The sequence below is a fragment of the Hesperophylax consimilis genome, chromosome 4, assembly GCF_061612785.1.
Source record: "Hesperophylax consimilis isolate HC1 chromosome 4, BYU_Hcon_1.0, whole genome shotgun sequence".
In the NCBI taxonomy this organism is placed as follows: domain Eukaryota; kingdom Metazoa; phylum Arthropoda; class Insecta; order Trichoptera; family Limnephilidae; genus Hesperophylax; species Hesperophylax consimilis.
In genome coordinates this window covers 3,400,302-3,427,804 of record NC_142839.1, presented here as the reverse complement: position 1 = coordinate 3,427,804, position 27,503 = coordinate 3,400,302, and the positions used below count along the sequence as shown (strand labels likewise).

Here is a 27,503-nt window from a genome sequence, read left to right as displayed (position 1 = left end):
ATGTTTAATTTTTTTTTTCTTATTGAACAAACAATACGTTGATTTGATTAACCCCTCAGGCCTCTGGCATATTCTGTCAGAAGGTCGAAGTATTTCCGCTTTGCAATTAAGTCCTAATAAATGAAATGTTTCTGAAAGCATCCTAAAACCAATGAATGTAATTAACCCTAGATTCATAACCTTATCTAAGAGGAACATTATTCATAAACATTCGTCTCACAGACGACTAAATTTAAGTGACGAGTTTTGGGGTACTTGTAAATAAAATAAATAAATTAAGTATGGCACACTTTAATATGTTTAATTAGGTAACAAAAAAAATAATAAACGAGTCAAAATTAAATTTCATCGGTACATTCCACACACATGAGGCCGCGATGGTCCATGCACATATACTTTTTGCATTGCTTGCATTGGAACCTTGTCATATGCCGTTTTTTATAATCACAATAACCACAAACCTTTTTTTGAGTACCACTTGGACCAGGTGTGGCAATGGTAGGTATTTCATCTAAAACTTCGGCCATTTTCCTTTTTAGGCATCTCTTCAAAGTTGGCATTTCGTGTCTTTTACGTAACCATGTCGTTATCACTGTCGGAATCTGTCGGGACCATTTCATCTAATTCAACATGATCTTCGACATCACTGATTTCTACGTCCTTTTGCTGACTGGTAAAATCATCAGAATCAGATAAACGATTCAAATAGTCATCAATTTGCCGACCATCCATTCTAAAATAAAATAAAAAGATTTGATGTAAAATACACACAATAATACATTTTTAACGATAAAATAAGATGTAACTATAAATAATAACTCATATAGAATAATATCATATACTTATTTTTACTCTATATAACCAGAACTCATCAAAAACAATGTTTTCAAAATAACTTGCAGTTTCGTCAAAAGTTACACTATTCATAAACATTCGTCTCTCAGACGTTCAAAGGTCTATAACTTGTCCACAAGACTTCACTGCGAGGCAAGCACACCCGCGTTACTAATGAACAAGCGATCTAGGAAGGTACTTGAGAGGTCATCATTCTATCTCTTTCACTCGAGACACTAGAAACAAATTTACGTTTTGTGCGGTCTGTGGGACGAATGGTTATGAATCTAGGGTTAAAATATAGAATGCAAACATGAAAAAGTTTTAATAATACTCACTTTACGTTTCTTCTTCCAAACACTGAACTAAAATTACTGACAGCGAAAAACACACATTTTTTTAGACAAATGTTGTCACCTCATTTGTTTTTTGTTTCATATAAAAATAAGTTGCATAAATTTTTCACAATTTGCGATAAAAACATTTGGTTTCATATAAGTGTACATTTTAATTATTTTGTGATTATCTTCTATATTTGAATATAAAGCGCGGTTTTCTCTTTCTAACACCGTTTAGATCATATTTCTAACCATGAAAGTAAGGGAGACACAACGAATTATATGAGACAATACGAGCTGTTCCCAAAAGCAAAAAAATTAGCCTGAGGGTTAAGTAAATATTTCAAAGCCTAGAGAATTCTTTTTCGCGTATTTGCTGAAAGAAAAGATGTGCGAATTTCACGATGCCAGAGTTCACCGTTCGAGATGTCTTTCTGTTTCATCATGCAGATTTTTTCAAGCAGTAACAAACGAGTCGTCTATTCTACATGATGTAAAAAACAGTGTTCTTACTCTGGAAATATACATACATATTTCTAAACCCAGACAATTGCGACACCTTTATCACAATACGGTCGCGATTACTTATTCATGTTGCAATTCGTGCAGTAGTTACATTAAACCCTGTGCTTGAGAAAATGATTTTGTTACCAATTATCATTCGTCCTGGTTTCAGGCAGATTTTAACTACATAAGTTGTGAACATAACGTTGTTAGAAATATACAATATCTTTAATTTCCCGTACCTAATGCTAAATTATACATTATATACAATTATATAATATATTATTTCATGCAAATTATTGATTTCATGAAAAAAAGTACAATTTCAATCAGAAACTAAGTTATTATAATGTATTTTTTGAAAATTTTAGATGAAGATGACGTATATTTAAAACATTGTATATTTATTTACGACAGTCAATATTTAAATATTTCAATGACCTATTCCGTTAATTGTTTTTTTGTTTAATTGAATTGTATTCATGTCGATTTTGACATTGTTAGTTTTTAGTACAAAGGCATATTTTCATTAGATTACTGACTTTCCCGAGGAATTATTAATCGATGGCTGAATTATTCCATAATAAATCATCGTTCACGCTCGCAACTACGAGTTTAATAATATAAATTAAAATGTTTTAACAATAGAAATGAGAGATATTGGTTTTTAATCGTTTTTCGTGTAAAATTCCAAACAAATCGCTTTTTCTAACCAAAAACTTTCTTCCAACGCATTTCGCTATGATGCTTGGAGAAAGTATAACAAATCGTTAGTAGGTACATGTTTCCAATAAATTAATTTTACTTTTTACAATTGATTTCCTAATTTATTTCAATTAGTCGAGTAAGAAAGCTGTTAATATTTTAGTGGGTAGGTTAAATCCGACACTTTCAAATGCAATACACGATGAAAACGTTTTAATGCCACTGTAAATATAAAAAAATGCAAACACCTGTAATGCCAATGTAAATATCTGTGTAAAGTTGACTTTATACAGGTATTTTACTGTCATGGTGATAATCAACCACTGATTTAAGTTTTGAAAGGTGACCGAATAACTAATCGAAATGAGAATTCCACACACCTTTATAGAGTGATATATAGTCATGAAAAGTGATGAAACCAAAACTAGATTAAATAGGTTACGTAGGTTAGGTTTACATGTTATTTTTTTCGTAAGTTTTAATGACTATATCACTTTAAAGATTGTTGAATTGTCACTGTGTTGAGTTATCATGGAACCGTTCGGAAATATATATGCTTTTTCTAAAAATGTCGCAGAATACGTGGTTTAAAAATATTTGTCTGTAAATCGAATCTAACATTGAAAACGACTTCCAAAATATAATATTGAGTTGGACTATTTCTGTTGGCCCGTTTGTTTTCCTTTGTTGTTTTGTATATAAATAATGTAAAACCTCCCTGTCTTGGCACTTTGGAACTCTGCAGTCCAAATTGGAAAGCTTACTTTAAATTTATATTTGGCACAGCCTCCGTAGAGGTCCCTGCTTCCTGCCAAGGGTCCCGACCTTGAAATGTCCAATGATGACCTTACGAATCTACATCGTCAGATTGCATAAATCTTTTTTCAGCATTTCGAAAACCTCTATATTGGACTAGAGATTACTCAGAGTTAGGTCTGGATAAATACATTTTTAAAATGTTGAACCATTGAAGAAGAAGATAATAATAACTAATCTAAACGAAACATGAAACAGAACAACACAGAAAAATAAAAAGATAACCGTTCTCTTTTTTATTTTTCTGTGTCTTATTCTGTTAGTTTCTTATGTTTCGTTTAGATTTGTTAGTTTTATCTTCTTCTTCATTGATATATTACATTGATGGGTAAAATCTTCTGCAGTTAAAACAAAAGTTATTCCAATAATAATTTAAAAGTCTTGCTTATTTTTTTTTATTTCGCAAGTTTCCAGTAAATTATACGGAATAATTTTCTGGGTAGATAATCGTAATATAATGTATATATTTGGTGGTCGATGAAAGACAATTTAAGAATATATTTTCCATTTTGTTTATATGATTTGAGGCAATGAAATAAATTACTCACTGTTCTCTCAAAAATGCCTTAATGACGGCTCTCTCTTTATTTTAATAGCCTAACTAACTAGCGTTTATGACTTAACTTACGACCAAGATACGTTCTAATGTCCTAGTTTATGTTGCGTCTTTGATGCCTAAATATATTTTATTACGATATTATTCCTTCCACTATTGCATTCTATCACGGCTTATCATATTATTACGTTGAACTGATACGGTATATAGTGCGAGATGACTGAAATTGTTGCCAAGTTTCAAGCATAGACGAAATGTCATGAACTCGCGCGATAAACCGTTCCTCTCGCGTTTCTTCGAGATTTGTGTTATGCAAATTATGCAATCACTTTTTTTTCGGCTCACGATATCTCTGGCGTGATGAAATATGACGTAAATGGTAGAATCCGACCGATACTTGATTGGATGTATTATTTTTCTTGTAACAAACTAGAATTGCGAAAAACCAGACAATAACAACCAATTACGTCGACTGAATAATGCAGATTTCCTTTTCACAAACTAAAAAAGTACTTCTAGATAACTGAATGTCGCTGTTGTTCCTTTTAGGAATTTACCGTCGACGCTGTCGTCTGTGTCCAAGAATTTATTATTGCTAACTTAGACCTGTGAATACTATGTCTAGTGATTCTATTCGTGATTAGCCAAAATACTCGTGCTTTACCTGTTCTTTCTTTTCCCGCAGAAGGTCGATCCCGAGCTCATCTTCACAAAGCAGGAGAAGATCGGCAAGGGGTCGTTCGGTGAAGTGTTCAAGGGCGTGGACAACAGGACCCAGCAGGTCGTTGCCATCAAAATCATCGATCTCGAGGAGGCTGAAGATGAGATCGAGGACATCCAGCAGGAGATCATGGTCTTGTCGCAATGCGACAGCCAGTATGTCACCAAGTATTTTGGATCCTATCTTAAGGTGAGTCGTCAATTATTTTCTACCTATTAAAGAAATCTTATCAGGACGGAAGCAATACCAGAATTTTTGAGAACTTGCTTAAATCTGGCGCAAAATGCTTGTTGTTGCTGCGCCATAAAATGGAACCATCAGCTTTGAAATAAATAATTAAATCTACTATCTAATTGAGCAGGAAACCATATGTTAATGGACGTACTTGTCTTACTTTAACCAGTAATTCCTGACATTATTTGGAATAAAACATTTAAATATGTTGTTTTTTTTTCTACTAAAACATAGAAAATCTATAGGAATTCGACGGCTAAGGTCGATGTGAGGGGTTGGGCGGTTACTCGACTGAGTGATCAGTGTTGACATGTGGAAGAATTTTTTAGGGTGAATTGCCTAATACAAAAAAATAAAAAAATAACGTCTTTAAAGTCATCGGAGACCAAAATTTAATTTACATCTTTTATTCCAAATAATGTCTGGAAACACTGGTTAAAGTAAGTCAAGTACGTCCCTTAACACAAAGGTTCCAAAGACGGATATGGGCTGGTTTTGTGGCAATAATGTCATCCCATTGAAGAACAACCTAGAGGCAGACTATTACTTCATTTGTAAACTATTACACATAATATATTATGTAAAAAAAAAAATAACTCTTATATCCTATTTCGTTTGTAAAAACTATGGGATAAAAGTGGAGAAAAATAATAATAGTTGGACTGACTGTGTAAGAATATTAGAGCAAGATCACCTGGGACTAAGACAAATACTGGAGGACTGGAGCGGGCAGAGAAGATTCGTGGAGTAGGTTAAATCCATCTTTGGGATGTAACTCCGAAGTGGTGATTAGAGCCTGATGATAAAGTTAACTGTTTAGTGCGAATACCTAATTTAGTCTGTAGACCCGGCACACTCTTATCACCATTGCCAATTCGTCAAATCGTTTTGGTGTATCTGATATAGCCGTTATTATAAGTGACTATTGCCTCAGTGAGTATTTGATGTATATTTCGTTAGAGATCTAGGTGACCTATGCACTTTATCGTTTGATTTTGTGTGGGAGGAGACGATGTCAGGCAGTGATACATCGAAGATGATGTCGATGCATCGTTATCGCAGAATATATGTACGATTATCTATTGGTTATCTTTACGATTGTCCGAAATACACATTATCTTTGTCAAGTCACTATTTTTGTTTTCATTAATGAAGTTCCACATTCCTCTTAGACGGGAAATGCCATATCCTAAAGGTACCTAGTCACTAGCAATGCTAGATTTGTATTTTATTTTGTGAAACACGGGTATATGGCTTTTTAAATCTCTCATTTGATATACTTTTATATTATTATACATAACGAAATTTTAGTGATTTCTTGTGAATAACGTGGAAACTAAAATAAATATATATTTTCAACCAGTGGCGGAATGTAATTTTTGGGTGTAGTAGAGTGCTAGTATTAAAAATGGCATTATTGGTGTTGTAGTCGATATGTTTTTTTTTTTAGATAATTTAGTTTTTTGTATGAAGATGCCAAACTAGAATCCTTAAAATCTTCATACAAAATACCGAATTTTAGAAAAAAAAGTTTACGATTAAACAACATCAATAATGTCGAATTTTTCAAACTTAGCACTCTCAGCACATAATGCTATCACGCTCAAAAGTCACTACTGGATTCAACGTAAAACAAGTGGAAGCATTTTTTCGTCAATGATGTTATTATGCAAGATATGCAATAATGTTGACATTGAAGTATTTGTTCCTCTTTTGTTTTGTTGGCAGCAATTTTATGTATTTTTAAAATTATTATTATTATATTTTTATAATTAAACATTATGATTTACGTTTATTATTGTTAAATTAGGAACCGTTGCATCACTTAACATTGAGTCACGTTACCTTCGTCTATTCTATCTGTGATTAATAACGTTGGTATTCAACTCTATATATAGAACACGGTGAAGTTTTCATTGTGAATGTCTAAATGAAAGCTTATTTCAACTCGTCAGTCAAAATAATTTCCCCTTCAGTATAAATCAGTTTTATTGGAGGCCATTTTCGTAATGGTTTCAAGACATTGACGTATTTTAATGCGGTCCCGATTTATCGTGGAAGTTACAAGACATAAATCTCCAAGCTCCATACTGTTACACGTATCTCCGACGAGAAGTATTTACATTTACGATTGGATTAGCATCGAAATACCTTGCGAAATATCTGCTGTTAAATGGGTAAGTTGTTTTCTACTTACATATGTACATAAAATGAATTGATAATTTCGCCTTGATTTGAGATTTTATTCCTTTAGTGAATATTTCGCGTAACAAAGCTTTGTACCAGGCACTGCTCCTTACGAAAGCTGTAATTAGAAAAGGTTAATATAAAATAATAAAGGTAGTAAATGTTTTGAAAGCCTACAAGTTGCTCGCTGCCTGTTTTACAAAACTTAAATAGCCTAAGAAAGTTCATCATAGAATTTATAAGAACTTATAACCTATGATGTATTTTAACCGAAATTTTTGTCACAACGCTCTTAGTTAGAGTTGTTATTTTCTCTACAAAATTGTAAAGTATTTGAACTAATTACCAATACTTTATTTATTACATTCACATAGGTTCTTAAACAACAAAAAAATATAAATAGCTAAATCTTTCAGGAGTTTACATGTCAAATAGATCACAGACAGGATTAATGAAACAAGTGAACCAACTCATCCATCGCGGTGTTCTTCAAGGCAGTATCTTAGGTCTATAATTATTTTTGGCCTATATTAATGATCTAATCATCTTTAATACGAATAGCACAGTAATAAAATACGAAGACGATACAGTTCTTCTCTTTCATGGAAAATCTCTGGAAACTGTATTTGTATTTGTGCATGCCAAAGAAGGTGAATCAGGTTAAAAGCTGGCTAGACTTTATCTCTTTATTGAATTTAAACTAAACTAAAAAAACGTAAAGAATGATAGCCTCGTCATGAACTTCGGTATAAATATTCGTAAAAATCTTATAATTTTCCTCCATTGTTTGATTACGCACCTACTAGTACGAGAGCCCACGACCAAAACCATGTCTCATAGCAATACGGCAAAACCCTATAAAATCGTTAGATTGTATGATTCTGAACCCGACTAGGTGTGTAGTAACGGTCGAAAGTGTAGCAACTGCGTGGGAGGCCATTTCTGCTGTGTCAAAAAAAAAAGACAGTCGGTATTATAGCAATACGTCTGACAGTGAAAATACTGAAAATGTACATAGATTTTATAATTGTATTTCGAAAAAGTTTGTTTTCAGACATTTTGCGCGTAGCATATAGCCTGAGCGCATTTTTGAAAATGTCAACAAATTTAGCCGATCTGTATCATAGCAATACGGATATTTTTTTTTCAACTTTTCGTATTGCTGCCATGATTACCAAAAACCTGTTTTCAGACACTTTAAGTGTAGCATATACTCCCAAAAACGAAAATAACGTTTCGAAGTCGCCTGGCCTGTTAAATGTTTTTTTAAATTTACAGCCTTCATAGATATTCAAGAATCTCCCTTGTCTTCTTTGTTAATTATCATCTAATAAATTCAGGGTCGCAACGTATTCATTGGTTTGTAACAGAAAATTCAAGATGCCTCAATACGATTTTTAAATGATATCTGAGTATCGAAAAGTTGTCTGATAGAGAAGGTGCTACACTTAATTTGTCTGATATAAATTTTTTGCACATGTGGACAACTTATTTTATCATGTCCAACAATTTTATAGACATATTGCTATGATACCGATCGGTAAAATTTGTTAACATTTTCAAAACGGTCTCAAAATTTAATGCGTTCACATTTCCGTCTGAAAATTGTTTTGTTCGCATCAAATAACCAAAATTTACTAATAAAAAAGATTTTCAGACGTATTACTATGAGACATTTTTTTTGTCCCATTTTTAATTTTTTTAAGTGATTTTACGGGTTTGCGCTACACCACTAACGTCTGAAAAATATGTTTCCGGTATCTCAGAACTATCATTCAACTACAGTCTGTAAATCAGACATATTGCTATGATGCAGTTCGGTAAAATTCTTTGACAATTTTGAAAATTCGGTCAGATCAAACGCTACGCGGAAAATGTCTGATATGGGTATTTTCGAGTTCAGGATAATCGTATCTATCGATTTGATGCGGTTTTGGCCGTATTGCTATGAGACAAAAATTTTGGTCGTGGGCTCTCGTACTATACCTAATGATGTCGGAATACCGAATCCGTCATAACTCATTTAGTATTGAGCTTTTATATTGTCAAGGTTGTTTTGGATTGCCTGCTGAACGAACGCAGTATTGACATTTCGCTGACATTATAAATTAAATCATTGCATAGGGAATAATTATTTATTACTTCTCAACTAGGGACGCCCCCAGCGACCCATGAATCTGTGAATCTTTTAATTTCTAGGGTGTGATGTGCTCAATTTAGTTACACAGATAAATACACAATATTCCATTTGAAATTTAAGGGAAGTGAAATGAAGCTATTCTTATTTTTCCTATTCTGATACACTTTTAATTAAAAACGGTAGGATACGTCTCGCGAACTAGTCTATTAAATTCTCGGGATCGCTAGTATAGTCTCGCCTAATAAATGTAGAGCAGGCATAAGAATCTCTCAAAAGCTCGGATGCAATCTTAGTCATTTAGACGTGCACTCACTTCAGCGTTTTGCTTGGCACTCCTTTCAACTATAGGGAACATTCCATCAATGAGTGCATACTAATGTTTGGATAATTAGCCAGCAAGCTTGTTACCTGGAAAACGTAGAATATGTTATAACCTTCTACCAGTACCATGTTTTATGGTACCAAATTATTCAAGTATGTCAATGCAATACATCACTAGATATGGGCACATTGTGCATCGCACCTTTTCTCGTTGACCATGTATCTTTTTTGATTAACCTCTCACCTTTAATATTGGCAAGCCTTACATTCCTTGAGGAGATTGTTTCTATACAGCGCGGAACAAAAACTGATGACTCTGTCTCGTACACAACAATAGAAACACCCTTGTTACATACATATTAAACAATGCCGACATAAAAAGTAATGTTGAGATGCAATCGAATTACGTAATGCCCCGTCATCTACCAATAACGATAATTTGATCTGCCAATCATCTTAATACCAACACAGTACAAGGTTTTAATTTTTGTAATCGAATATTTATTTAAATATTGCAGACAATATGAGTGATTTCTAAACGAAAATCTGAAACAAAAAAATCAGAAAAGGAAACGGTCACATCTGGGACTCGAACCCAGGACCCTTGTCTTTCCGGGACAGTGCTCTACCAACTGAGCTAATGGGACCCTATTCCCCTCGGTCACTTTTAACTGTATCATACTTCGAATAAGAACCACTAACATTGTCTTATTCGAAGTATTATACAGTTAAAAGTGACCGAGGGGAATAGGGTCCCATTAGCTCAGTTGGTAGAGCACTGTCCCGGAAAGTCAAGGGTCCTGGGTTCGAGTTCCAGATGTGACCGTATTAAAATATTACAATTTGAGGTTTTACTCAATAAAGTTATTCCGAAAAAAAAAAAAAAAAGAATATTTATTTATTTTTTTAGTTTGTTGTTTGGGAACACCGTCAGTAAACTGGTCAACCCAGACAATTTAATAATGCCTTTGAAGCGCGATAAAATACAACTTAAACAAAATCATTATATTGAACGTCTGAGATCCATTGTTAATAGATTATATCAATTAAAATTCTATGTTCCAATACGTACACTTAGAATAATTTATTTATCACTAGCTGAATCTATTATAAGGTATGGAATCACAGCTTGGGGACTTTCATGTAATATAAACCATGTTCAATCAGTTCAAAATTCACTAGTTAAATTATTAGCTCATAAAAGTTTATACGAACAAAGGCATAATGTTCCATACTTTTATCAGAATCTTAAAATTTTCTCACTAAGATCAATTCTGTGGTATAAAATTATATTTCAGCATATGAGTAGCCCTATATACATAAATAGACTGGACCACACTTACAATACTCGTTTTACGATAAATGATGGACTAATTGTACCTAAGCATTTAAACAAATATGGACAAAGAACACTGGACTACATGATACCTAGTTGCTTAAATATGTTACCTGCTGAAATAAAAAAATGTACAAATGTAAAAACAAATATTATGTTGAAAAATTGGCTCGCTGAAAGAAATAGTTTGTATTAGAGTCTAATAAAAACTATAGGTAGATACTATCACTGTTGTGTATATGTTTTTATATTTTTAAAACAAATTGTTAATTTTTATTGTTATCACTGTTGTCATTAAGTAAAATAAGTTTTTATCTTTTTTTGATATTTTTTATGTGAAAAGTTGCCATCGACAAACTACTGAAAAGTAGTTTATTGGAACTTTTCTGTTTTTTTTTTTCTGTATTTTATTTTATTATTTACTGTAATATATATTTTTGTCTTGCTTTCTTTATATAAAAAAATAATAATAATAATAATATTAAATAAATATTCTATTACAAAAATGAAAACCTTGTACAAAACAAACAGAATTTTATATTGTAAAAATATTTATTATAAGAAAAATTATACAAAAATTAGGTATGATTACAAAATGTTTTCTACTTTTAAATTAAGTAAAACACTTTGCCCATTTATCTTATTCAATAGTTTCATAAAAAAAGTTTATTTATTTCCTAGGATTGATGAATGCGCAATTGATTGCAGCACCATTATTGTCCAACCGCCTTGGCTTTTACTCGTTATTGGCTCTCTACGTAGTGAACCGTTATTTATGACTCCAGTTGCTCTCCTTGCGGAATATTGGAAAATCTCTATGTGGAGAATATTGTTTTATGTCGTATCGTCCAATCGATGTCGTGCCTGGGCATTTCCAGCGAAAACCCAATTTATATTCAATACATTTTACGGAGTTCGTTGGCATTTTACCTTTTTATGTTTATTTATTAAAACTGTTCCGTTTGAATTTTTATTGCGTTTTTTCGCGGACGTGTTCGACAGAGACTGCTCTGAGACAAGACTGAATATTTTCAGTTATTATTCAAATCAACTTTAACATTCATGCAGTGTTCAATTTGAATTTAAATTGTTTATTATTATAAGCGTTGCCTGTGCTACCAATAAGTTTGAAGTGTATGCGATGACATTTTCCCTGTTCGGTTTATTTTACTTCGTTATTCGTTATGTTTCTTTCTGACCCTCGTAAAATTAATTATACCATAGCATCACTAATATTCCATTGAATTTATCATGTTAAATGGTTGCCGGGCATTACTGCGATCTATGGTCATATTGATGACGTCATCATTTTAACGTTTTACGTGAACCCCACGTGGTGAAGGGTTTGCTTAAAAACTTTAAAAATCATTTAATGCGCATACTAAAAACATTTTAATAAAATCCGTAGTTTTCTAGTAGTAGTATCGTAGTTTTCTCTGATACGGCACATTTAACCTCGCCGTGTTTTCCGTTTGACCTGTATTACAGCGTCACTAATATTCTCTGAATGTATCAGTAAAGAGTGCTGGAAAAATCTGCTCTGCTATGGTATGGAGTTGACCTATAATTTTCACGTTCTGTTTGATATACCCATGTGAAGTGCTTGCTCAAAGTACGGATTGTATACAGAGACGAGCTCAGAGCCCGTAATCCTTTCGTAGAAGTGCTTTTTGCAAATCCTGAAAGGGATCCAACACCAGCTCTCAGCTGAATGAGTAGAGCGTGGATGCTTACCCTAATGTTTGCAGACAAAGATACCACTCAGGCGGAAGCTAGCTAAAAGACGGTTTTAAATCGCCATTTAAAAACGCTTGTGTCGCCAAGCTTAGGAATGTAAAGAAGGAATATTTCAAGTGGTTGACATATACTTCTTACAGTATTTTATTTGCTAACAATAAGGCTTTGGTTTACCTTTGAACCGAAGTTTATGTTTCATTTCCATTAAAACGGATTGGCTTCATTAAACTTTTCTGACCATTAAATTTATACAAGTCACCTGTTTTCGTAACTTTGTTAATTAATAATTTACTCAAAGCCTTCTAAACTCTAGACTACCTAGGTACCACGTGTTATCAGCCAGCCTTTTTCCATTAACTTTACGACTCAAGTTTTCATTCTTCCGCCAACCTATTAAAACCTGGCGAAGGGGTATTATGCCGGTTGCCTTTGTTTATGGAAAAGTATGCCCCGAAGGCGGATACTAAGTCTCTTTTGGAAATCCAACCTACAAACAAATCCTGGCTTTTCCTGGAAAGTGACATTTCAATTAAATTGTGCCATTTCTTTCGGCGAAGGGAACGTTGTATTTTTGAGAAAGTGCCTAGCTCCTGAACTGTTTGGTCGTGCTCTGAATCAGAGTTTCACAGGGGTGATAACCTAACGCATGCATTCAGGTCACGAGGCTAATGGAGCTCTTATCAATGCGTAACATAGATGCAGATACGATCAGGAACTAAAATAACCAGAGATCTTTAATTCAAACAAAACTTGGCTCATTCGGGAAACATTTCACGAATGAGAGTGGTAAATTGAATTAACAGCTAGTACAAAATTATTGAATATCAAGGTTTAGATTATTGTTTTTAAGCAGTTGAGTTATACAATTTTGCCATTCAAACTTGAAACTAAATTCAAGCTCTTTATGGAATGGTTAAAGGCTTTAAAGTAAAATTTATAATCTGAATGTTTAATAATGGAAGCGTTCAATTGCAGTTAAATATTTGGGTATTTTCACTAACTATGAATACCGTTAAAAATGTGTGGAAGATTTAAAGTTTATTTTTCTGACTGTGATAAGCGTACTAAAAATATGTAATTTTTTGTGAACGCCAATGTCTAGTAAAACTGCTGTCACCAACGTCTCCCGGAGTGACGTCAACGCCGCCGAATTAATGAATATAAACGAACTTCACATTTTGGCGGCAAAACGAAAACAGCACATTTTAAATTGTCATAGAAAATTAATTCAACCTAAAAATAAAATTAAAATATCTTTTTATTGTGATTTTTTTCGAGGATACAAAAACGGTGAATATATCCTATTAAGAAAGCTGAACGATATTAATATACCGCTTCTTCTCTATAATTTTATTCTATAACTTTTCGTTTGAATTGCACTTAGCAGAGGCAATTTCTAGAAAACTGTTCTGTTTCCTCCACTACCACACACAATTTATTATCAGATGTTAAATTAATATTTTTTCAATCATCAGCATGAAATTAATATTGAATGAGGCTTTGGGTTCCGTGCGTACCTAAATAAGTTTTAATTAAAGGTTTCGAAGTATGTTTTCCAACATTGTTGAGGTTATCACGTTATCTCATATCCAAATACCAGTTCACTAATGGCAATTATTACGGTGTTGTTAATTTAGCGGAAAGAAACTTGTTTTCTTTCTCTACAGCATACTAACGTGTATTTTATAACCGAACAACGACTAATATTTCTTATCATGGAGAATATCGCAATCACTCTGAAATTAACTATGTTAAAACCTAAAACTTGTTATACACGACGGATATAATATTATTAAAAAAAAAAAACATCTTATGTTTTTATACAAAATTGTAAATTATCGGTTCACATAGCACTCTTCTTAGGGTGTATTGCCTAATACAAAAAAAAAATTATCGGTTGGATGGCCCTGATATATAAATGTTGATCAACTTTCATGTTCCTCTCATTAGATCAAGGTTCCCTCGTATTAAAAAATACTTCTAATAATAATAATAACATGGCATTTATATAGCGCAGTTTACTGACATTTTACTTCAAGTGCGCACGTAGTAATGTATCAATAGATATTGTGACAATTATAGTACGGTTTCAGGTTAAGTTTCAATTAATAAATAGATTACACACATTTAGTAATTACTATGCTTTGCCAGCTGATGTTTTTAATATACCTTCATTGAAGTATAAAGCCGTAGGTTCTAATTAAACATTTTAGCAGTGCATATTTTAACGAGGTCACTGCAAAACAGATTTTTTTTTTGTTTCTTCTGTATCTGTCTTTATATAATCTTTTATGTCTTTTGTCTTGTTTACTTATACAATATTATAATTTGAATTTTCTTTCTTCTATTGTACTATGATTGTCAATAACTATCATGCATGTAAATGGCACTTGTGCCTTCTATTGTACTATGACTCTCAATAACTATCACGTATGTAAATGGCACTTGTGCCTTCTATTGTACTATGACTCTCAATAACTATCATGTATGTAAATGGCACTTGTGCCTTCTATTGTACTATGACTCTCAATAACTATCATGTATGTAAATTGCACTTGTGCCTTCTATTGTACTATGACTCTCAATAACTATCACGTATGTAAATGGCACATATGCTGTCAATTCTAAATAAATATATAATGAAAATATTAATATAACAGGGAGTTTACGTGGTAGCTATGTACCTTATTTCCTTATTTTTTCTCTGTTTCTTGATTTTTACAACAAAAAACGATAAATCACGTTGGAAATATTCCTAATGGGCGAAATTTGAGATGAATTGCTTTTATTTTATGTATTGGAATTCGTTTTCTTCTGAATTTCGGTTTTCGAATCCGGACTGACTTGAAAGACAAGGATCGTTAAATGTTTATGGTATGAATTGAACCACAGTTATAGAAACAGTCACTTCGTACTTCATTGAGTTTATAACCATTTAATTTAATTGAACCATTACGTATTTTTTTATAATTTTCGGAGCAAATTGCTTAGTTTTTTTTATCGATGGAATTTAATATAATTATTTTTTAACTTGGCATCAGAATAGAGATTACCTTTAAAAATAACATACATATTTTTAAAGAGCTTAAAACTTAAAAAGTGTTTAAGGGAAGTATATTGAATATATCTGTAGAATCAAAACACTAACCTCCACTCTAAGGCCAATCGTTAAAATACTATTCATATAAAATTCTCACGATTCCGACGTTTTAAATGAGTATTATTGATAGATAATTTGCTCCAGAGTGTCCAAAAGTAAAGCGCAGGGCAGAGAGGTAGAGAGACCCAATCCCAACTGCGAACCGCCAATAATCACGAAAACTCAGATCACGATTCTCGAACAGCTCCAGATCGAACTAGAAGTTATCAATGATTATAATTTATAACATGACTTAACAGTTATTCGTGCGTGAACGTATCATTCAATAATTTCTTGGATAACTGAACTTGATTTCCCATAAATACATTAGGCATCCATGTTTGTCATTGAGTTATATATATACGTAGAGTCTAAATTCCTTGCAATATCAATGTGATTGTTTCCGTGCAAGAAGTAGGAAGGGGGTGTGGCGACTGTCGATGTCGCCCGAATCCTTCCGACCGCGAAAGAACTTAACGAACGAGTCGAAGGTGCCGGCGGCCGCGCGTTTTTAACATAAATAAGTCAATTTACACGACGACTGATTATGGTTAATTACCGATGAAAGGTTATACCATTGCTATCCCTATATTTTCCAGTACGACTTGTATAAGAGTGCAAGGCTGATGTATGCGTAATGAGTGTTGATGTTCTCTCTTCCTCTTCTATGTTACCTACACACTGTAATAATTATTTTAATGTATTCTTGTATAACTCGGTAGAAGGTTTAGATTGAACCGAAACCGGTTACTTAATATATTAAAGATATATAAAATACAGTGATATTCAAACTTATTTTATTCTTATTATTTTTTTTTCGATATACCTTCCAACTAAATCGTAAATCCATTTTCTACCGGTATTTCAATGAAAGATTCTCCGAGGAACTAGTGTCATTGATCCCTTCTACACTGGTGCTCAATCGTATATTGTATAAATTTGATATTAATTCGTCACATTAGAACGGGTCACCAGTTCTTCATTTCAACAGCTCGGCTGTGGAATGATTGGCCGGCTTTAAATAATTTATTAAGAATCTCTTCAAATTATTGGTAATCCGGTTAAAAACAGGACTCCTTATTTTTATTTATTTTTAGAAAGAAATACTAATATTCTCGGGTTACGAATAACCTGACAATATTTGAGAATCTCCCACTACCACTACAGTAAGCGGAAAATATTGCTTGTGCTGTGAAGGAGGACTTAGCCAGCCGAGGAATTGAACACACTACACCTGGGTGGAATTCAAAACGCGATGTCAACTCAGCCACCGACCGATGAATTAATAGGTTTGCTGATAAAATTTTAGTTAATTACGAATATATTATCACGACGTCGGAACACTTGTTCCGTATATATTCGTAATTAACTAAAAGTTTATCAGGAAACCTGTTAATTCATTCCTAACTCCCGCAATCCAGTTTTTAAACCGATTACCAATAATTTGAAAAAAATCTTAATAATTTAGCAATAACTCTGTTTATTTCCTCGCTCCTTCAAGACAGAGGTTCACTCTTTCCTAAAAAGCCGCTCCATATAGCATTCCCGAAGGTGTCTCTTATTATGTGGAGTGTAAAAGTCGTCATATTTTCCTTTGGAAGTAGGTACTTATGCCTATTTTTTTCTAAAAAAGCTATTTAGTAATTTTCGTAAAAACTGCCTTTGTCATACTTCAATCCATATGTTCTTTAGACAGTGTCTACTATTCTGTATAGCAATTAAATTATTATCATTAAAACAGCATTTTATCATTATTTGAGGCATTTCTGTTACAGTTTTTATCTCACTTTGAGGTATGTTTTCTTTTGACGGTATGTCTATTTTTCCAGAGCAATAAAAATATTTTCGCTAAAAGGTTAGGCTTATCGGTATGTTGCAACTTGTATGTGCGTACTAGAACAACGTGCCCCGTGCCGTTAACGTACATACACGTAGGTATGTACGCACGCACTACGCAGGTACGTTAAATTACGATTGTACAATGTAGGCGGATACTAGGTAAACCGGATTGTACGGTTATGTCACGTTATGGGATGAGTGTTCTTGACTGCGTTCGCCTGTCATCAATGCGAACCGAATAACGACAAACATTTTCACACTACTTAGAATATTCTACTATGTACCCGTTGATATTACTAACTTCTTATTGATTGATGCCGAAATATGGTGTTGATAAATAATAACGGTATTGTTAACCTATAAATATTAATCTATATGTAGGTTGCGTTCTTTTAAAATGTTTTTTTGTGACGCCGCACAATAATAGTCCCGCTGCTCGGAGGTAATAAAATGATTATTTGTATTCTGATTTGGTAGCGGAACGTGTCTACATTAATGTTTAACAGTGTGTTAATAAACATTTTTTACTTTTATTATCATATGCGTTTGTTTCTTTTCACTTCAATGGTATTATTATTTTCCCTTTTTTAAGATTATCCTTTTATTTATTATTGGATCACGTGTAACCGGCGTTGTCATTCATTCTGATGTACATTATCTCATAAGGTTTAGCCAGCGTTAGTAATGTACGCGCCCGAAAATATTTTTTTTCGACTTGATTACAAAATATTGATTTTTCTCTACTTTCTGTTAATATAATATGCATGTATTATATACATAAACCTTCCGGAAGAAATTCTCTTTATTTTATACTATTTAGAGATAAAGTTGCTATCCGCGTCTGTCTGTTTGTGTGCGTAGTTCTTCTAAACTATGCAACGGATTTTGATATTGTTTTCTCTATCACTTAGAGAATTTCTTCCGGAAGGTTTATTTATATATGTAATACACGCATATTATATTTATAGAAAGTAGAGAAAAGTCTAGCAACGCCTGGTAAACGTCAGATAGTTCTAAATTTTTGTCTAGCTGATGATAGCTCCGAGCGAGTGGCTGTTATACGAGACACCAAGTTGGATTTACCCAACAGTTGAACAGTACTAATGTATCTACCTCTTATCGCGTGTAAAATGAACAAGACAGAAGTGGGTTTGTTTTAGCCGTACCTGAAAGGGCTATGACCTCGGAATAACAAGTACCAGTTACACATTGTTTGCATACAGAATGCAGAGCGCGGGGAGATAGTGTTCGTATAATTCAGTTGTTGGAGCAGTTACCTTAACTCAAGTTTTTAGTATCCACATTTATTTATGTACTTTTTAACAAACACTCGCTTTTCACATTTAACTGGACATAATATTAATAGTTTAGTTACATGGATGTAAAGATATCTCAACTATAAAATAAATTACACAAAGTATAAATGCATTTTTGCGATTCTTATAATGATTTTTGTGACCGCTGTTTCACACTTATTCTTTTGTGGAATGTAAATCTACCCTACCTTTTGCTATAATTTTTTATTATTTTTTTATTTATTTATTACTTGTAAATTATTTAACATTATAAATGATAACAATATGCAGACTTATGTATATAATTTTTTAGTTTTTTTTATTCTACTACTCCATAAGTTGAGCTCCAGGAGCTCGTGTTTATGGGAGGAGTATTTACATTTAGTTCTAATGATTTTTTAAACAATAATTAAAAACTTTTGATATAAATACAAACATAATATTAACATAGGTACACAAATGAGAAAAGTGTGTTTTTAAAGATAATTAAAATAATATATCGTCTTACAGATTAAGTAAGCGTGAGGAAATTAAGGGTACAATATATCAGGTAAACAAATTAGAAAAATAGTTTTTTAAAGACAATTAAATTAATATATAAATATTTTTTTACAAATTGAGTAGGTAAGTGTAATTGAGATTAACTTTTTTTGTAACTGTATTTCTAAGGTCAAACATTTATAATGAGTGCAAAATGGTAATATGGTTGTAGTGCGTCATTTGAATCAACTATGACAATTCTACTTGAGATTTACACAAATGTTCTACCTGACCAAAGAATTTTTTTTTTCTGAGAAATGTAGCTCTTTTCGATTTTGATCTGAGATCATATATTCAGCAAAGTTTAGCTGATTTATTTTGGGCACTATGCCGTGTTGCGCTACCTCCTTTATTTGCCAACGTTAGCACGTATCATTACTGTGTCCATCATCAGGACACATCTGCCTTGATGATGGACACTGTAATGCTTTCCAAAATGTTGGCTAAGAAAGGAGGTAACGCGACACAGCATAATAAAGAAAAAAATCACTAGACACTTTTGGCCGTGATAATCTCAAATCATATCTCAAAGGTTAGCTACTTTAGAAGGCACACTTGAGTTTTATAAAAGGAAAGCCGACTCTCTCCAAAATCAATAGTTTTTGGTTAAAACAAAAATGGTTTTAGTAAATTCCATAAATTAATTAGTGAAATTGAAGTCTTGTAATTTGGGTGTGTTTATATGTCTAAGTAAAGTAACTTTACGTTTCATCGTTGCTCCAAACTTCTAACACACAAACCGCTTTTTCACATAACCTTAGTGCACATAAAGAAGTTCGCCTTCTCGTGAAGATGTTAAACCAGAAATCGTGCTGGGAGGCCGCGGGACGGCATTTAGCCAGGCGGGTGGGGGGCGAGGGTGGGGGGCACATCTGCAATACCCCGCAGCCTCCGCCGGTACTGCTACGGATGCTGGTGTTTTATCCTTGACCCCGTAACTCTTCCACTTATTATTACTTCTCCTGGAAACTTTCTGAAAGCTCGCCGTTTTTCGCCGTCGCGGCGAGATATCCAGCTATTCTTTTTTGAGCTTTTATTTATGGCGTTTGTAAAACAACTGGCAGCTGCAGTGGGGACTTATTTCATCGCCTGTAAAGGCTGACTTGGATATAAATCTTGGCAGAAAATGTGATTTGAAATCGCCGCTTTTAAAAATTCGTTTAAAAACGTTCTCTCTTGTGGGGAGAAAATTTATATTGCCTTGTCCGACCTAGACGGGTGTTTTTCAAGAGATTTCAAAAAAAATTACGCCTAACGACAGCGCTGCAAAATGCATTTATTTTGTCTGCATGTACGCATTTAACCTTTTTAATATTCTTATTAAATTCAAAGTTTTTTATATTCTCATTACATTCATCACAATTACTCATATATTTAAATGTGCACAGCAATCATCATGTGAGTATTGCTGATTTATTTAAATCCTGTTGAAAACGGGATAGCAGGACGTTTCATAATGAACTTTCATAATATATCGGAACACGTGTTCGTGCACCTACGCTTGTTATTCGCGATACTCATTTTTCTCCGTGTAGGTACCCTTGCTCGAGTCCCAAAGCTCGAAACCTTGCCCCGCTGACATAACCGAACAATGATGCCCTGTTCCCCAGTTCCCGTTGTCTTGGCGTAATGCCGCACCGATGATAAATAATTCCCGTATTAGCGCGATGATGACGCCGGCCCCGGCCGGGCAGCTGCATTGTGCGCTGTGTGTGCGCTGTGTTATGTGCACACGCGGGGTAATTGCCGGCCGCGATTGTTTGCGCTTCCGGCGCGGCGGTTCCGCTGTTCCGTCGGCCGCGCCCTCCCGTGCTGCGGCTCCTTCCGGCGAGGAAAACGCCCGGACCTGTGCGCCGCGCGACGGATTCATCGAAGAGATAATAATTTAAAAAAAATCACTAGAAAATGTGTCCAGATACTATGAATAACGACTGCCTTCGTTGCGTAGTGCTTCAAGTATTTGACTTGAATCGGATCGGTCGCGGCTTCTATTCCCTCTACAGTATAGCGTAAACATACGTTTTCTCAGAAATTATTTTTTATATTACGTATTCTATTATCTCTAGGAGTTAAAATTAAAAATGACAATTTCACCCTCCTCACAACATACCCAAAGACAAAGGTCGTAATGCTTTGTTCCAACCAATGGTCTATTTCATACGAAAACGAAAAATAATAGATAAGGTGAACTTAAATTCCCTCAAGGCCTCCTGTGTGGAATTTACGTAATAAAATGTCAAAATGGGAATTCTTCTGTTGATGTTTGTTTCAATAAGCCGACACATTATTTTTACATACGCATTGGAAAAACCATAATTCAACATTCATCTCGAGCTGCTGACATGAGTATTTAACATTGAGAGGGGACATAAGAGCACTTCAATTAAATGCATAAATTAAGTTGTTAATCGCCCTTGAGGTGATTTTCTCACGAAAACGGCGCTTTACAAATAATCCAATCACTATTATTACTATTCATAATTGCTATTTAATGAAATAAAATGTTATAAATTATTTTTACTTTTGACCCAAGGTAAAATACCATAAAACACTATGTCATCTTTGGGGATGCTATGTGGAGGGTCTTTTTAAGGAAATGAAGGAGAGGAAAAACGTATGAAGGGTGGGTATGAATCTAGGGATCAGTGTGTACAGGAGTGGCGGACGAATGATCTACCTCCCGATTTGGCACGCCATATAGCTGGTGGGCATGCGTATCCTGAACACACCTCACCCGATGAACCCGGGCATTCCTACTGAATCACCAAACGTAGCGAACCTCTTGGGGTGACCTATGACAGAGGTGTTATTTATTTATTTATTTATTACACGCCCTAGTGGGCTTTTCTTTCAAAATATAAGCATTTTGTATCAGAGTAAACATTTAAAAATTAATACAATAAAGAAAAATGTAAACATAATGGCAAAAATGAATCCTCACGCATATAATTGAATTTAAAAGATTCAATAAAACAAAATAGTAGAAGCGGAGAAGTTAATGGGTGCATAGGTCTATTTGTGTCTAGAAGAATAAAAGTGATAGAATATACAACATTTATACTGATTAGTTTTCAAATGAAATATATCACCCAGATCAGAATATTTGTTTCCGAGATTGTGAAGTCTCGGAATCGGAGAATTTCGGTAAGCTAGTGTCCTGGTGTTATTGAAGTAAAAAGGTAAGAAATGTCGGCATAATTTTTTGGGAACATGGATATTGATACATTTAAGTAATTCGGGACAGACAATTTTAAAATGTAGTATTCTTTGTAACAGTATTAAATCTGTGCTTATTGTTATCCAATAAATGGGCACTTTTAGCATTATTCACCCGAATGAAAAACCTGATATTCAGTTTGCTGAAGCCGCAAAAATTGTTGAATGGTGGGTTTTCTGTCTGTACCTTCTATGTATTGTTTTCAGTTCAGAGTGGCATTTCTGTAATTCCAGCGAAGCACATATACATTTAGGAAGATAAATTCTAATCAAATCTGTTGTACCGCCCAACATAAAATTTGCTTTTGCTCACCTAAACACGCTCATTAAAGAACATAAATATCTACTATTAAAATTAATACCGGTATAAAAAATGGCATTCGAAATGAACTGCATCTAAATTTCTCTAATAAACAGTAATAATCATAATATATGGATGATTTATGTAGCGCCGTTTTTCTGTCAAATAGCCCCAAGAACAGTGTTAATCTCAAATGACCTCCTCATGCAAGTATCTATATCTATATTATCTGCCTATACAGAATATAAATAAATAATAATACTCGTATATGTACATTCTAACGCCCCATCTCGTTCATTGGTCAAATGCTTTGTACATACAGTTTTGCACTAGTGATCGACGAAACCGGTGGATGCAATCCGTTAGCCATAAGTTGATGATAGTTGTCTAGCTAGTAATAAGATAGATCATTGTAGAAATACATTCTATATTTGTAGAGCGCCCTTGAGGTGATTTTTCACTTAAGAGGCGCTATATAAATATTTTATACAACGAACGAATAAATTTTACTTTATTATACAACGAACAGTCAAAATAATAACCCACTAAGAACAAAATATTTGTGTCCACATTCCTAAATAGTACAATAACCTAACCAAGTAAGAACAAAACATGGGTGTCCGCATTCCCAAATTCTACCTAACCTAACCAAGTAAGAACAAAACATGGGTGTCGGCATTCCTAAATTCTACCTAACCTAACCAAGTAAGAACAAAATATGGGTGTCCGCATTCCTAAATTCTACCTAACCTAACCAACTAAGAACAAAATATTGGTGTCAGCATTCCTAACTTGTACCTAACCTAACCAACTAAGAACAAAAGATTGGTGTCCGCATTCCTAAATTGTATACAACCTAACCACATAAGAACAAAAATCGGTGTCCCCATTCCTAAATTGTACCTAACCTAACCTACTGAAACAAAAGATTGGTGTCCTCATTACTAAATGTCAATTTTGCTAGCTTTTGCTTTATCACGAATCTAAGCCCAACTTCTTTTCTATTTGACTCACATTTGCTGTCGTCTAATTCGGCGCAATCTTAATGCGATTTTAATTGACGTGACTTTAAACTTTAATGGCATACAAATCGGCGCACAAGTCTCCTCTGTTTCACGTTCGAGACGTGATGATATAATAGGAGATGCGGACGATGGGACGTGATGCGGATCTGCCGGATATTCCGCATCAACAAGGTGAAGGTCGCCCTCCTAACGTTAGCTGCACTTATGCTGCGCAGTCATTATCGAAACGACATTATTTCATACAAAATGATAATCGAATAAAGAACTTTAAAAAAGTATTATTTTGTTCACAAAAAAAGAACGACTACAGAATTTGATTGGATCTCGCTGACCTGTCCTTTTCACATTATATTAATCGTTTAATCAATAAATAACAAAAGTAAAAAAATCTTATTAACTGCATACCTTACACTCACACATACAAAGAAATACAGTTAGTTATTTATTATTACATTTGTTCATAGAGCTACAATTAAAGGCGCTACTGCGTACTAATATAGCGTCGAAACTTGTTCCACTGTTAGAACGCGGTAAGCGGTGCGCTGAAACCGTATTCGGTACTCTTAGTTAGAGCGCTGGGAGAGTTGGAGGTCAGTTGGAGGTACAAAAAGCGGAACCTATTGGTTCACTTCATGTCTCATCTAAATATAATACATTCAAGCATTTGTTACATTTTATTTTATTATATTTCCCTACTTTGATAGCTTTGCGCCGTGTTACATATTTCAATTCAAAATATAGATACACACACAAATATATAATACGTATAATGATATACAAGGTGTTAAGAGACGTGCCTGACTTACTTTAAATAGTTTTCCTGGGGATATTTTAGATTTTTTTGTTTGACTCGAATTTAAAAAAAAAAAATCTGCAACAAAAAATGTCACCGGGGACAAATGGTAAAAGAAGCATAGGCCATAAGCAGGTTGTACACATGCTTATACAATCTCCTCCCTGGCAGAGAATTGGATCATATTTAAGAAAAAACTGTTTAATCTTAAGATAAGAGAATAAATCAAAATGTATGTTGCTTAGGAAGTAAACATAATGTAAAAAAAATAGTGTCTACTTAAGTTAAGCAAGCGAAATATATATATATTTTTAACTCAAACAAAATACCAAACGTTTCATTTACATTTTTTACTTCAAATATTGTCAGGATACACACAAGGACTGGTTTAAAATCAAGTCAAGTACGTCTCTTAACACCCAATATCGTAATAATGAAAAAATATGATAAAATAGCTGCACACGTATTATTCTGTATCAATATTTATTTCTTTTAAAATAAATAAATTTGATTGAACCAAACAATAAGCTTCTAGTTTATTCTCATATTAATCTACGTATATTATTATTGTTATTAGTATTAGCTGATCTAAGCTAGGAAACTCTCACATTTTATTTCCGTATCGATGTAGGTAGCTACCTATTTTTACTTCACTTCGTCGGTTATTCTTTGTGATGATATTCGTTTATTCCGCATTCATCTAAATTCATGTAATGATGTTGCGGAATTCGTCGATTATTTCTCCTTCTGTATATCCCAATTCACAAGAGGTGTATTACAGCGCTATGCAGTTTTTACCACTTTTATTGTATGTACATTTATTGAATCTGTTCCAGTGGCAGGTTTCTTAAACTAAAAACAACTGTCATTATTAAGATTTTATCTTTGAGCGACGGTTATTTTTGTGAAATTATTTACGTTTATTAAGAAGTAAAATTGAGTATAATGGAGTTTGATCAACATGCCGTTGCAACTTTTCGTCTTAAAAATCCATTATAAAAACGTAAGCGTCTTGTGTACCCCATGTAAGTCAAACTGACAGCGCGCGTGTACAAAATGCTCCTAGCGTTGCTGGGTCGCCATGTTTCAGCGTCTCACATTTTACGCCATGAATATATTAAAAAAAGTTTTTTTTATTAAAGTATTGCACTCATTATCCTGGTTTGACAACATCAATTTTGTTGCAGTCGTATCTTCATGACTATGTTTTGTATACAGGGTGTTACAGCACGTACCCGAAGGAGTTTAACCAGCGATTCCTGAGTATATTTGGAGTAAATTAAAAACAAATAACAATATATATTTTTCCATCACTTCGCAAGTGAGTCGTTTGGGACAGCCTAGCAGATCATGTGATACACACTCCGTCTCGTTCCAGCAGCACGGTAATGTAGGAGACGGAGGGTGTACCACGTGCTACCGTCGCGAGGTGTAGCATTGTGATCATTGGCGACTTGTGATAGAATTTTGTTTTTCGTCTTAATTTAAAAAAAATATATCATCAGACCGCAAAACGACCTTAACGGTTTTTACTCCAAATATGCTCAGGAATCGCTGGTTAAAATTCTTCGAGAATGTACTGTTTCCCATATAGAAATAAGTACTGTTGTGTACAACACATATTGCTTAAAGGATGTTTAGGTAAAAATCAATTATTTGCGTTGCTAATTCTCACATCTAATCCGCGCGACATGTATAATTTGTTATTTTATTTTTGATTAAAGAAATAAAGTAATTGCAAATATAAACGTATTTACATTGGGTTTTTACATATTAAGAGATTTGAATACTACTCTTCCATAAAAGCGTTAGCTTGTGTTTGGAAGACGAATCCAACGAAAGTAGATAAGTAATATACTCTATACAGAAAATGATGATATGGGTTATTTTTAAGAGTAATTCAAGTGGAAAGAGTTTTTTTGAATAAGTTTGTCTTTAAAATATTTTTTCACAATGTTCAATGTTTAGATTTTGTAATTAATGCTCTCCTTTAGTTTGTTTAGTTTCTTCCGTTATTATTTGTTATATTATTATAGTAAAAACCGCTGCTTGACACGATCGTCAGTCGTCATGCCAAATTATACCCCAAACGGCTAACTTCACTACGTTGTCGAGAATAATAATCGAACGATCTGCTTTCTAATTTTCTCACGCTAAAAAAACACATGGAAAAATCCTTGAAAGTTGCCATAATGATGAATATATTTTGGTCTAGAATTACAGGCGATAATTTTTCCGATTGTATTCTTGCTCCGTGCGCCGAAAGATTATGTGTTAAGTCAGGACCATAGAATAATGAAGAACACGAGAAACGCAATGTGGACGTGTTTCGTGATCCAAGTCTAGGAGATTCTCCCTTAGCTCCTCCAGCTAATTTGTTCGGTTTTGGGAACAAACAGCTATTACACGTAGAGTTAATTAGTTCGCTTTTCAGAACAGCCCACATGGTCTCATATAAATCGCTGTGTGTTTCCCTTACCGCCATAGTAAGATATGAACTGAAAGGTGTAAGAGAAAACACCGAGCTTTGTATTCAAATATATAACTTAACCATAGAATAATTTAAATGTACACCCATATGAAACCAAAGGTATGATACAATACAGTGCTGTAGCAGATATACTAGGATAAAAACAATCCAACGCCAACTCAATATTCTAAGTGTGTGGCAATGTTTGGTCTATAATACCTTAGTATTTATATACAAGTTAAAAAAGAAAATGTTACCAGATTATATGTTAAAAAGCGTTATTTTTAATAATAGTACAGTACATGGCTATCCTACGAGAATCTGCAGCGATTTTAGGCTTCCTAAGACAAATTTATCGGCAACACAAAACAATATTTATTATAAAGGTTTCAAAATGTTCAATGAACCCCCTTTATATGATAAGGAAGCCAAAAGTCTTTCGTCGGTTATGTCTCA

General features: G+C 33.7%; 1 protein-coding gene across 2 annotated transcripts in view; it reads left to right on the top strand.

The window, feature by feature from the left end:
* GckIII (Germinal centre kinase III) overlaps nucleotides 1–27,503 on the top strand; it is a 228,214-nt gene that overhangs the window by 96,079 nt on the left and 104,632 nt on the right. Inside the window, exon 2 of one of the 2 annotated variants that reach the window (XM_089651230.1) lies at nucleotides 4,442–4,663. In XM_089651230.1, coding sequence (XP_089507356.1) covers nucleotides 4,442–4,663 — 222 coding nt within the window. Of the gene's footprint in view, nucleotides 1–4,438; nucleotides 4,664–27,503 lie in introns of both variants that reach the window. The other variant, XM_089651229.1, reaches the window with a different exon arrangement.